Source organism: Colobus angolensis, unplaced genomic scaffold (assembly GCF_000951035.1).
Source record: "Colobus angolensis palliatus isolate OR3802 unplaced genomic scaffold, Cang.pa_1.0 Scaffold269, whole genome shotgun sequence".
Classification (NCBI taxonomy): Eukaryota; Metazoa; Chordata; class Mammalia; order Primates; family Cercopithecidae; genus Colobus; species Colobus angolensis.
Genome location: NW_012115921.1, coordinates 903,530 through 916,650, shown reverse-complemented (window position 1 = coordinate 916,650; position 13,121 = coordinate 903,530). Strand labels below are relative to the sequence as shown.

Below are 13,121 nucleotides of genomic sequence, written 5' to 3'. Positions count from 1 at the left end.
AAAAGAAAAGAAAAGAAAAAAACCACTTTGCCTTGTATATTTGTGCTTCTCAACAGAAATCCTATAGTAGACTTTTTTACATTTGAGGCAAACAGCTTTTACCAATCTTTCAAAGCAATAAAAATAGTTTTCATATGATTAAGTCTTTTGGAAGTCTGGTGCAAAATGTGATTTCACTTAGTGATTGTGGTGTGACAGCTGTAAATTGCCACATTCCAGGTTAGTGCTTCAACCTTGTATTTTCAGTGTGACTGAGTGGCTCACTTCTTCTGGCTTTGACTGCCTTTTCCACAGAGAAGCTAGCTCTCAGACGAAGCCCCCAAAGAGGAGGCGATCAACACCCTCACAAAGAGACGCTGACAGATCACTGTCTCTTAGAGGTTCTAACTGGGCAGTGTCCCATCCAGACATGCCGGACATGAGTATGAGTGTCTGTGTCTGCTGGCCTGGTCAGTAGCCAAGAGGCAGAGAGAGCCCCTTGGGGTAGGAGTTCTGCCCTGAGGCCACATGCTTTGGTAGGAAGGCACTGGGCCAGTTTAATAGGGCAGGGAGCCTTATTCAAGGAAGTCAGAAGTAGTGTAGCGGTCTGCAGTATCAAATTCCTCTTGACAATATATAATTGGGTAATTGTGTAAGTGCTCAATAAATAAATGGTAGCGTGTTCAGGCATGCTTCTGGGTACTTGGGGTGCATAAATGAATGGCTAACTCAAGGAGCTCACCGTAACTTGTTTGGGGAAATAGCCTACAGCTGCCAACCCTTCCTGCTAACCACGCCACCCCAACCTCAAAACTGCTTACAACTCATTCAGTGAATTTTCAAGTAGTTTTTATTAAGTACTTTGATGTATGCCAGGCACTGTGCTCTGCTTAGGATATACAAAAGTAAACAAGACAGATTGTTCTAGGATTAATATTGCACACAGAAATGTTATAGTCGCTCTTTTAGGGAAGTGGAATTAGATAAAGATATGGATAGGGACTCTTAATTTTCACTTATTTTTTTGGGGGGACAGAGTCTTGCTCTGTCATCCAGGCTGGAGTACAGTGGCACAATCTTGGCTCACTGCAACCTCCGCCTCCCAGATTCAAGTGATTCTCCTGCCTCAGACTCCCGAATAGCTGGGATTACAGGTGCCTGCCACCATGCCTGGCTAATTTTTGTATTTTTAGGAGAGACGGGATTTCACAGTGTTGGCCAGGCTGGTCTCAAACTCCTAACTTCATGATCCTCCCACCTTGGCCTCCCAAAGTACTGGGATTACAGGTGTGAGGCACTGTGCCCGGCCAACTTTTACTTTTTGAACTTTACTATTTGACCTTTTGGTAACAATTTTTTTTTTTTTGGTCAACAAACTCATCAAAGATTCTCCTAAGCTTTGAAAAGACAGCAGTGAAGGAAGCAGAAAAAGTCCCCTGCCCTCATGGAACTTAGATTCCAATTAGGGAGGGACCATAAAACAAATAAATCCATGCAAATATGCCGTATAATATAATGATGATTGACGATATGTTCTATGAAAAAAATAGAAAATAAAGCTGTCCTTTTTTTTTTTCGTTTTCTTTTCTTTTCTTCTTTTTTTTTTTGAGATGGAGTCACTCGCTCTGTCGCCCAGGCTGGAGTGCAGTGGCGTGATCTTAGCTCACTGCAAGCTCTGCCTCCTGGGTTCACACCATTCTCCTGCCTCAGCCTCCCAAGTAGCTGGGACTACAGGCACCCGCCACCACGCCCAGCTAATTTTTTTGTATTTTTAGTAGAGACGGGGTTTCACCATGTTAGCCAGGATGGTCTTGATCTCCTGACCTCATGATGCGCCTGCCTCGGCCTCCCAAAGTGCTGGGATTACAGGCATGAGCCACCGTGCCTGGCCTAAAGCTGTTCTTTTTAAAAGGTAATAATATTCTGATTTTGTTCAGGTAATTTAGATTCTTTAGATACTAGAATTGTTTATTGGCCTGGGCAGATCACATCGAGTGATATGGGCCAGAGGGCCAAGCCTCAAAGCTTGAACCACCTGGACTCCTGTCCGGCACTCTCTCCACCTAGTACAAATGAAAGGCCGCTGAGGCCAGGTGCGGTGGCTCACGCCCATAATCCCAGCACTTTGGGAGGCCGAGGTGGGAAGATCACTTGAGCTTAAGAGTTTGAGACCAGCCTAGGCAACATGGCAAAACCCTGTCTCTACAAAAAAAAAAAAAAAAAAAAAAAATTTGGCTGGGCATGGTGTTGCACACCTGTAGTCCCAGCTACTCGGGAGGATGAGGTGGGAGGATCATTTGAGCCCAGGAGGCGGAGATTGCAGTGAGCCGAGATCGTTCCACTGCACTCCAGCCTGAGTGAGACCTTGTCTCAAAATAGAGTCCAGCTCAGCGTCCTACATTCTTTTGGCACTTGAGTGATGTCAATCCAGGAAGGTTGGCCTGGATGATTGCCCTTGACAGGAGCCCAGGCCTTTCCCCAAACCGTCTGGGGACAGAACTCACTGCTGCCCCAGTATTGGAAGGTGTGGACCCTGGCTACCCTGCAACCATAGTCGGCTTTTTCTTTCCAGCTTCACCAGCTGGTTTCCAGGAACCTGATCCCATTGGCTTCTGGTCTGCCCTGACAGCTTCCTGAATACTAAGACTTGAAAATTTAGTTCAGAATGCCTCACTCCAGCCACCACATTCTAATCTATTTTTAGGACAACATTCTCGTTCTTTGGCATTCTGAGAAACTGCTCTTCTTTTTCTGTTTCTAAACTATTTCCATTCCCACCTTAGCCTGAGGTCTCCTCATCTTGCAAAGCAAAGCTTAGGGGTTCCATTTCCTGCCCACAGCCCAGGGAGAAGACGCTGTTTTCACTGAATTCCTCTAGTCAAGGAAGAGGTAAGAAGACTTCACATTATACTAAATTATTATTATATATATATTTTTTTGAGATGATAGAGTCTGCTCTGTTGCCCAGGCTGGAGTGCAGTGGTATGATCTTGGCTCACTGCAACCTCCGCCTCCCAGCCTCAAGCAATTCTCCTGTCTCAGTCTCCTGAGTGCCTGGGATTACAGGCGCACGTCACCACATCCAACTAATTTTTTTGTATTTTTAGTAGAGATGGCGTTTCACCATATCTGTCAGGCTGGTCTCAAACTCCTGACCTTGTGATCCACCCGCCTTGGCCTCCCAAAGTGCTGGAATTACAGGCATGAGCCACTGCGCCCAGCCCCACATGATATTAAATTAAAGAAGCATAACAAAAATTGTATGCCCACTAACAAGCATTTAAAATCTTTTTTGCTTTAATTGCTTTATTCTAATTATTAAGGTAACACAAACCAATTGCAAAAACTTTAGAAAATACAATACAGGCTGGGCGCGGCCGCTCACGCCTGTAATCCCAGCACTTTGGGAGGCTGAGGTGGGAGGATCACCTGAGATCAGGGGTTCGAGACCAGCCTGGCCAACCTGGTGAAATCCGTCTCTACTAAAAATGCAAAAATTAGCTGGGCGTGATGGCAGGCGTCTGTAATCCCAGCTACCCGGGAGGCTGAGGTAGGAGAATTGTATGAACCCAGGAGGCGGAGATTACAGTGGACCGAGATCATGCCATTGTACTCCAGCCTGGGAGACAAGAGCGAAACTCCATCTCAAAAGAAAAAAAAAAAAAGAAAAAAAGATTGGTTTGGCTATTCGGGGTCCCCTGGATTTCATATGAATTTTAGGATCAGTTTGTCAAATTCCACAAATAATCTAGCTGGGATTTTTTTTTTTTTTTTTGACGGAGTCTCACCCCATCGCCCAGGCTGGAGTGCAGTGGACCAATCTCTCACCACAACCTCCGCTTCCTGGGTTCAAGTGATTCTCCTGCCTCAGCCTACCAAGTAGCTGGGATTATAGGCATGCGCCATCATGCCCAGCTAATTTTTTTTTGTTTTTTTTTTGAGATGGAGTCTTGCTCTGTCACCCAGGCTGGAGTGCAGTGGCGTGATCTTGGCTCACTGCAAGCTCTGCTTCCTGGGTTCACGCCATTCTCCTACCTCAGCCTCCTGGGTAGCTGGGACTACAGGCACCTGCCACCATGCCCAGCTAATTTTTTTTTTTTTTTTTTTGTATTTTTAGTAGAGACGGGACTTCACCATGTTAGCCAGGATGGTCTTGATCTTCTGACCTCGTGGTCCGCCTGCCTTGGCCTCTCAAAGTGCTGGGATTACAGGTGGGAGCCACCGCGCCTGGCCTGTTTTTTGTATTTTCAGTAGAGATGGGGTTTCACCATATTGGCCAGCCTGGTGTTAAACTCCCGACCTCAGATGATCTGCTCACCTCAGCCTCCCAAAGTGCTGAGATTACAGGTGTGAGTCACTGCACCCGACCTGGGATTTGCTTTGTTTTTGTTTTTGTTTTGAGACGAGTATTGATCTGTCACCCAGTCTGGAATGCAGTGGCATGATCTTGGCTCACTGCAACCTCTGCCTGCCAGGTTCAAGTGATTCTCTTGCCTCAGCCTCCTGAGTAGCTGGGATTACAGGTGTGCGCCACCACATCTGACTAATATTTGTACTTTTAGTAGAGTCGGGGATTAGCCACGTTGACCAGGCTGCTCTGGAACTCCTGACCTCAGGTGATCTGCCTGTCTCAGTCTCCCAAAGTGCTGGGATTGTAGGCATGAGCCACAGTGCCTAGCCACACATGTATGTCTTCTTCTGAGAAGTGTCTATTCAGGTCCTTTGCCTATCTTTTTCCTCTTTTTTTCTATTACCACTGCACAAATTAACCCTTGTCCATTATTTAATGGGTTTCCTTGGGTTTTGCTTGTTGATTTAAGTTTCTTATAGATTCTGAATATTACACTTCTGTCAGAAGCATAGTTTGCAAATATTTTCTCCCAGTTTGTAGCTTCTCTGTTTACTCTGTTGATCATTGATTTTTCTGTGGAGCTCTTTAGTTTAATTAGGTCCTACTTGTCAATTTTTGTTTTTGTTGCAATTGCTTTTGGAGTCGACATCATGAAGTCTTTGCTGGGTCCACATCCAGAACGGTATTTCCTAGGTTTTCTTCTGAGTTTTTATAGTTTCGGGGTTTTACATTTCAGTCTTTAATCTATCTTGAGTTTATTTTTGTATATGGTGTAAGGGGTATAGTTTCAATCTTCTGTCTATGTCTAGCTAGTTATACCAGCGCCACTTATGGAATAGGGTGTCCTTTCCCCATTCCTTGTTACTATTGGCTTTGTTGAAGATCAGATGGTCATAGGCGTGTGGCTTTATTTTTGGGTTTTCTAATCTATTCCATTGGTCTGTGTGTCTAATCTATTCCATTGGTCTATGGTACCAGAACCATGCTGTCTTGGTTACCGTAACCTTGTAGTTTGGTTTCAAGTTGTTTTGGCTTTGGATTGTTTTGGCTATTTGGGCTCTTTTTTGGTTACAAATGAACTGTAGAATGTCTTTTTCTTTTTTCTTTTTTTTGAGATGGAGTCTCGCTGTGTCGCCCCAGGCTGGAGTGCAGTGGTGCAATCTCAGCTCACTGCAACCTCCACCTCCTGGGTTCAATCAGTTCTCCTGCCTCAGCCTCTCCAGTAGCTGGGATTACAGGCACCCACCACCACACCTGGTTAATTGTTTTATATTTTCAGTAGAGATGGGGTTTCACCATGTTGGCCAGGCTGGTTTCAAACTGTTGACCTCAAGTGATCTGCCCACCTTGGCCTTCCAAATTGCTGGGATTACAGGTGTGAGCCACCGTGCCTGGCCGTATTTTTCTAATTCTGTGAAAATTTGAATTTTTGAACTCTTGACCTTAAGTGATCTGCCGGCTTCAGCCTCCTTTGGGAGGCTGGCCAACCTGGTGAAACCCTGTCTCTACTACAAATACAAAAATCAGCTGGGAACAGTGGCGGGTGCCTGTAATCCTAGCTACTCAGGAGGCTGAGGCAGGAGAATCTCTTGAGCCTGAGAGGCAGAGGTTGCAGTGAGCCAAGATTGTGCCACTGCACTCCAGCCTGGACAACAGAGTGAGACTCTATCCCCCCGCCACCAAAAAAAAAAAAAAAAAGAGAGAGAGAAAAAGAAAAATGTCATTAGTAGTTTGATAGATATACCATTGAATCTGTATTGAATCTGTAAATTGCTTTGGACAGTTTGGCCATTTTAACAATATCGATTCTTCCTGTCCATGATCATGAGCATGGAATATTTTTCTATTTGTTTGTATTGTTTCTGATTTCCTTCATCAGTGTTTTGTAATTCTCATTGTAGAGATCTTTCACCTCCCGCCCTGGTTAGCTGTATTCCTAGGTATTTTATTCTTTTTTTTTTGAGATGGAGTCTCGCTCTGTCGCCAGGCTGGAGTGCAGAGTCACGATCTCGGCTCACTGCAACCTCCGCCTCCCGGGTTTAAGCAATTCTTCTGCCTCAGCCTCCAGAGTAGTGTGCACCACCATGTCTGACTAATTTCTGTATTTTTTTTTTTTTTTGAGACAGAGTCCCGCTCTGTTGCCCAGGCTGGAGTGCAGTGGCGCAATGTCGGCTCACTGCAACTTCCGCCTCCCAGGTTCAAGCGATTCTCCTACCTCAGCCTCCCGAATAGCTGGGATTACAGGTGTCCACCACCACGCCCGGCTAATTTTTTTGTATTTTCAGTAGAGACGTGGTTTCACCATGTTGGCCAGGATGGTCCTGATCTCCTTACCTCAGGTGATCCGCCCGCCTTGGCCTCCCAAAGTGCTGGGATTACAGGCTTGAAACATCGTGCCGCCTGGCCAATTTTTTGCATTTTTAGTAGAGACGTGGCCAAGCTGGTCTCGAACTCCAGACTTCAGATGATCTACCCGCCTCGGCCTCCCAAAGTGCTGGGATTACAAGCATGAGCCACTGCACCTGGCCTAATTTTTGTATTATTAGTAGAGACAGGGTTTCACCATGTTGGCCAGGCCGGTCTCCAACTCCTCACCTCAGAAGATCCACCCGCGTTGGCCTCCCAAAGTGCTGGAATTACAGGCGTGAACCACCGCGCCTGGCCTCCAAGTTACTTTCAAGAGGCAACCACGGTGAGTAAGCTGAAAGTGCTCTGAGGGGTAGAAGCAGAAAAAGTACCTGTGGAAAAGGCATGTTTCCGCTTAGTTTACGAATAAGCTAAATGTAGAGCTGACTTGGGTTTAGTAGTATGGGGGCGGCAGCAGGTAATGCAAAGCGGTTAGCTTGGGGAACAAGACAACCTGGATTCTAAGCCCATTTTTGCCATCCTGTGACCTTCACAGGTTTTACGTAGCCCTCTCTGAGCCTTAGTTTCCTGAAACTCAGGTAGGTTTTGCTCAGCCTTTGTATTTTCCACCATATTTAGACCAAGCACTCTCTGGCGCCTCCAAATTGAAGACAGCAGCTGCGGAATTGATGTAACGTGCTGAATCAGCCTCAGCCGCGAAATGCCGACTAATCACAGGCATTTCCGGCGGCCTGGACAAAAGGTTTGAAGTCCCTGGGACCGCACTTCCGGGTAATTAAGGCTGAGCTTTAGACGCCAGGGACTGCGAGCCGCAGCCGGGTGACTGCGCATGCTCTCCCCCGGCGCCAGGTGGCCACCTCTTTCTCGCGGGTGGGGCGGGGCACTGAAAGGGGCGGTCCAGGACCCTGACTTGTCTCGCGGTTACTGGGCCTACGCGAGCGCGCGAGGCTCGGGGGCGGCACGGGGCGGGGTTTAGCCTGGGGCGGGCGCTGCGGCTGTTGCAGGGCGTCGCTGTGCTAGCTGGGCTGCGGTCGTCTCGGGTGAGGAGGTCGCACCGGAAGTGGCTCTGGCTGTGGCGCTTCGGCGGAGTAAGCAGGCTGCGATAGAATTTTGTTGTTTAGGGGGCGCGGCACCGCACCGCTTCTTTCACCTTCCTTGCAGCTGCCATGGCGAAAGGCAGAGTCGCCGAACGCTCGCAGACGGGCGCTAACTACAGGACCCCCGTGGGGGACGGGGCAGCGGGGACGCGGGGTCCCGCGGCGCCTGGCAGCAGAGACCACCAGAAGGGTGAGTGGGCCAGGGAGCAGAGCTGGGGGTGGACGGAGGCTTCTGTGTGTCCGGAGGGAAAAAGGACCCCCGCAGGTCTCGGAGAGTTGCGGGGAAAGAGGGAGCCTGCTGGCGCCGGGGCGGGAGCAGAGGCCGTGAGGGAGCTGGGCTTAGGCGCTCGCGCAGCACAAGGCCCTACGCCTAGTAGGTGCATTATAAATGCTGTTTGAGTACAATTCACTTAAAAGAAAGGATGACACTGGCTTGTTGACGCTCAGGTAGATTGTAAGGTGGATGATAACGACGCTAGGCAGAGCTGAAAGGAGCTGTACTGTAGCATTCGTTGCGTTGTTTTTACAGATGAAGAAACTGAGGCCCAGGTGGATATATGACTTACAAAGTCGTAAAGCCAGATCAGTGAAGTAGTAGTTAGGAGCAAGGACTTAATACTTCCAGGTGGCAGGTGGTGTGTGAGTCCCTGCCCTACTGTTTTCTTGTGATCTTGGACTTGGTAACTTTCAAAAAACCTCAGTGTCTGAACTGTGAAATGGGGATAATAGTAATATCTACTTAATAGGTGGTGCGTGGGTTAAACGAAATAATTCACGTAAAAGATTTAGAGTAGCGCTTGGATATGAAGTGGGGGCTAAAATATTAGCAGTTACTTAGTTACAGCTAAGGTCACTCATTCTAAAGTGTTTTCCCCCCACTACATCATCCTGACATTTCTCACGGCTTTAGTTTTGGTTTTGGTTTTGGTTTTCTCTTTATTACTGCTGCCTCTATAATTACAGAATCTCACGGCTTTAAATATTGTTTTAAGGAAAAAACTGTACCTAGAAACTAAATACTTTGATTCCGTGTTGGCCTGGAATTGTTCTTTAAATTATTTTAAAGCTCATAAACTTGAAGTGATCCTAAGAAGTTTGTCTGTAGCTCATACAGGTATGTTCCACCACCAGTGATGGCTAAGGAGAACTTTAGGAGTGTGTAGCAGATAATGTTAATGTATTTTCAAACAATTTAAAATGTCTCCAACAGTCTAATTTGACTCTGTCACCTTTATGTATTTGGTATTTTTCCAGCTTATATACACTGAATCCGGGTAACTTCATATAACTTCAAAAACAGAGGTGAATCATTGTTAATGTGTAAATCAGCTCTGAATAAAAGAAAGATTGTTTTGAAGACTCTACTACTGAGGGTGACAATATTCCAAGGTCTGCATTTCCTGAAAAAGTGTTTTCCAGATAGGGCATCCCTAAAAATTGACATCTCATTTGAGGTAGCAGCCAGTTCTACTATTCATAATTTTTACCTAAAGCTATTCAAAAAATAAAACCTTGAAACTTCCAAAGTATTCTTTTTTTTATCTTATTTTATTACAACAAAACATTCAACACAATTATTCTTATGATGCTGTCACCTAACATCTATAGATCACAAATCTATAGGAAGACAGGGAAGGGTTGTGAAGGCATGCCTTACATGGTGAAGTAAGGCCTGTTTTTAGTGGCTTGAGACACGACATTGCTGTGTCACCTGTGCTGGAGTGCAGTGGCATGATCATAGCTCGGTGCAGCCTCAGCCACCTGGGTTCATGCGATCTTCCCACGTCAGCCCTGCCAAGTAACTGGGACTACAAGTATGTGCCACCATGCCCAGCTAATTATTTATTTTTTATAGAGAAGGGGCCAGGGTGTGTTGAAGTCCTGGGCTCAAGTGTCTTCCTGCCTTGGCCTCCTCAAATGCTGGAATTACAAGCATGAGCCATTGTGCTTTGCCAGATAAGTAAGGTTTGGATAAGTAGAGAGAAGGGAAGGGTATTCCAGGCTAGGAGAAATAGAGTAGTAGGATTGAAGGTTAGTGTGAAACTTTTATGTGTGTAGGTAAGGAGATTACTTTGTCAGGAGCAGAGGGTTTCTGTTGGGTGTTAGTAGGCGATGAAGTTGGCCTGTTCAGGATGGTGTCAGAATGTTCCTGTAAATTCCATGATGCTTGGAAATGCATTTGTATTTTATTAAGTGACTTTGGCAAATAAGTAGTTGTCATCATATGTATGTTTGAACTATTTTACACGCTATCTGCAATGTTTGGTACATTTAGTGGATTCCTTACCATTACTCTGGCCTCTGGTCTCAGAGCTGAGCCTAGTAGTCTGTGGACCACTTTGAATACTTGAGTAAGGCAGAAGTAACACGGAAAGTCTAATTTTTGCATGATGAAGATGAGAGAGCAGACAGGAGGCGGAACTAGTTAAGAAGCTCTTGAGGATGCATCAAGCCCAGGCGGTGGCGGAAAGGCTGGAGGACACACCTAAACATGTAGAATCCCAATGCCAGGAAGCCAGGGCCAAATCTATATCCCCCCAACATCGGGTGCCCTGTAGGTTCCAGTCCTGCCCACCCACCACCTATCAACCCACCCTTTCCCCCAGGTCCCTGTCCTCCTCCCCCAGGAGCTCCGCAGGGCAATTCAGCTTTCCCCCCAGGTTGGCCCCTCATACTGTGCCACAGCCAAGGTATCCAGGATGCCAACCCTCGGGTCCCTACCCTCCTCCATACCTACCACCTGACCCTGGAATGCCTCCTGTGAATCCTTTGGCTCCTGGCATGGTCAGACCAGCAGTGATAGTGGACAAGAAGATACAGAAGAAGATGAAGAAAGCTCATAAAAAGATGCACAAGCACCACAAGCATAGCAAGCATTCCTCCTCCTCTCCCAGCAGTGATTCTTTTTTTTGTTTGTTTTTTTTTTGAGACGGAGTCTCACTCTGTCGCCCAGGCTGGAGTGCAGTGGCCGGATCTCAGCTCACTGCAAGCTCCACCTCCCGGGTTCCCGCCATTCTCCTGAGTAGCTGGGACTACAGGCACACACAACCATGCCTGGCTAATTTTTGTTTGTTTTTTTTTTTGAGATGGAGTCTCGCTCTGTCGCCTGGGCTGGATTGCAGTGGCCGGATCTCAGCTCACTGCAAGCTCTGCCCCCCAGGTTTACGCCATTCTCCTGCCTCAGCCTCCCGAGTAGCTGGGACTACAGGCGCCCGCCACCTCGCCCGGCTAGTTTTTTGTATTGTTAGTAGAGACGGGGTTCCACCGTGTTAGCCAGGATGGTCTCAATCTCCTGACCTCGTGATCCGCCCGTCTCGGCCTCCCAAAGTGCTGGGATTACAGACTTGAGCCACCGTGCCCGGCCTCCAGCAGTGATTCTGACTGAATACAGGCCCTGGACCCTTCCCTCAGGTCTCACCAGTTCTGCTCTCCTATCAAGCTTCAGATGCCATGTTGTACTGGGGGAAAGTAGCCCTGTGCTCTCCATCCCCTACCGCCACCTGAGCTTCACCATGCTGTTGAGCCCTGAGTGGTTAGGGAAAATGGGAAGAGGATTGCCATGGCCTGGCCATCTTGTTGCTGCTTGGATAGATCATATAGCTAGTGAGTTTAGCAGGGGAGCTATTTTGTGAAGATAATGAACTAAATGTTGAAGACAAGTTTGAGATCTGTAAAATGTGATTTTTTTTTACTTCCGCTTATAATACTTGTGATTGGGAAGGTTTGTGGAAATTTAATTGTGATGAAAAACCTCTTATCTTTTTTTTGTTTTGTTTTGAGATGGAGTCTCGCTCTGTCGCCCAGGCTGGAGTGCAGTGGTACGATCTTGGCTTACTGCAAGCTCTGCTGCCCGGGTTCACACCATTCTCCTGCCTCAGCCTCCGAGTATCTGAGACTACAGGCGCCTGCCACCATGCGGGGCTAATTTTTTGCATTTTTAGTAGAGACGGGATTTTACCATGTTAGCCAGGATGGTCTCGATCTTCTGACCTTGTGATCCGCCCGCCTTGGCCTCCCAAAGTGCTGGGATTACAGGTGTGAGCCACCCGCGCCCAGCTTATGTTTTTCAGTATATAAATCATGACCCTTCTGAGAGGTGTGAAATCAATTTGATGGATAATCAAAAATATACATTTTAAAATAATGGAATAGAAGAGAAAATATCAGTGCTTTGGGATTAAATGCTTTTAAACATTTTTTAAATCTTTTCTTGAGTTATATTTATATACCAGGTCATATACATTACTTAGGCTGATATGGTGGCTCATGCTTGTAATCTCAGCACTTTGAGAGGCCGAGGCAGGTGGATCATGAGGTCAGGAGTTCGAGACCAGCCTGACTAACATGGTGAAACCTTGTCTCTACTAAAAATACAAAAATTAACAGGGTATGGTGGTGCACACCTGTAATCTCAGCTACTTTTGGGAGACTGAGGCAGGAGAATCACTTGAACCTGGGAGGTGGAGGTTGCAGTGAGCTGAGATCACACCACTGCACTGCAGCCTGGGTGATAGAGCAGTACTGGTGTAAGTAGCTGTAATGCTAAAAGGCACGTGTGTGTAATGGTGGCCATAAGAAGGCACATTATAAATGTGTTTGCTATAAATTTAAATGTAGACCTATAAAAACAAGATTTATGACTTTTTAATCTATGTTTAGAACTCTTGTTAGAACGATACCCAAGGATTGTTGAATTATAATTGCCAGCATTCTCTGTTTACCAGTTTGTGTGAAAGGAGAACCTCAGAGTGGAATGTCACTAGGCTTTATTGCACCCTCATCAGTTGTTTTCTTGTGTTACTGTAGAATACAATGCTTGAGAAAGTTTGCCTAATTTTAGAGAGTGAGGAAAATATCTATCAAGTTAAACCTAGATCTTAATTTTGTTCAAATGTCTATATATTTCATCATTCAACTGTAATAAGACAGGTAGCAATTAGAGACATGTCTACTCAAGGAAAACTCAGAGTAGTTAATGTTCTTTAGTCCAGTTAAACACTGACTCCTTTCACTCATCTTATTCTTTACTTTAGGACTGGTGAATTCATAATGTAAAGAAAAATATTGTAGTTTTAGAGCTATCATACTAAAAGCCTTATTTAATTTTTAACTTAAGAGGCGTACATTAGGCTGGGTTTGATGGCCCACACATGTAATCCCAACACTTTGGGTGGGCAAGGCAGGAGGATTGCCTGAGCCCAGGAATTTGAGATCAGCCTGGGCAACATAACATAGTGGGACCCTGTCTCTATTAAAAAAATAAAAATAAGCGGCCGGGCGCGGTGGCTCAAGCCTGTAATCCCAGCACTTTGGGAGGCCGAGGCGGG

At 46.3% G+C, this 13,121-nt stretch overlaps 1 protein-coding gene across 2 annotated transcripts in view; it reads left to right on the top strand.

Annotated features, from left to right (window-relative positions):
- The first annotated feature begins 7,534 nt into the window (after positions 1 to 7,534).
- TMEM41B (transmembrane protein 41B) overlaps positions 7,535 to 13,121 on the top strand; it is a 37,559-nt gene continuing 31,972 nt past the window's right edge. For both annotated transcript variants that reach the window (XR_001002379.1, XM_011947609.1), the window contains exon 1: positions 7,535 to 7,984. Coding sequence is in view for 1 of the 2 variants with exons in the window: in XM_011947609.1 (XP_011802999.1) it covers positions 7,864 to 7,984 (121 nt within the window). In the remaining variant the exon portion in view is untranslated. The remainder of the gene's footprint in view (positions 7,985 to 13,121) is intronic.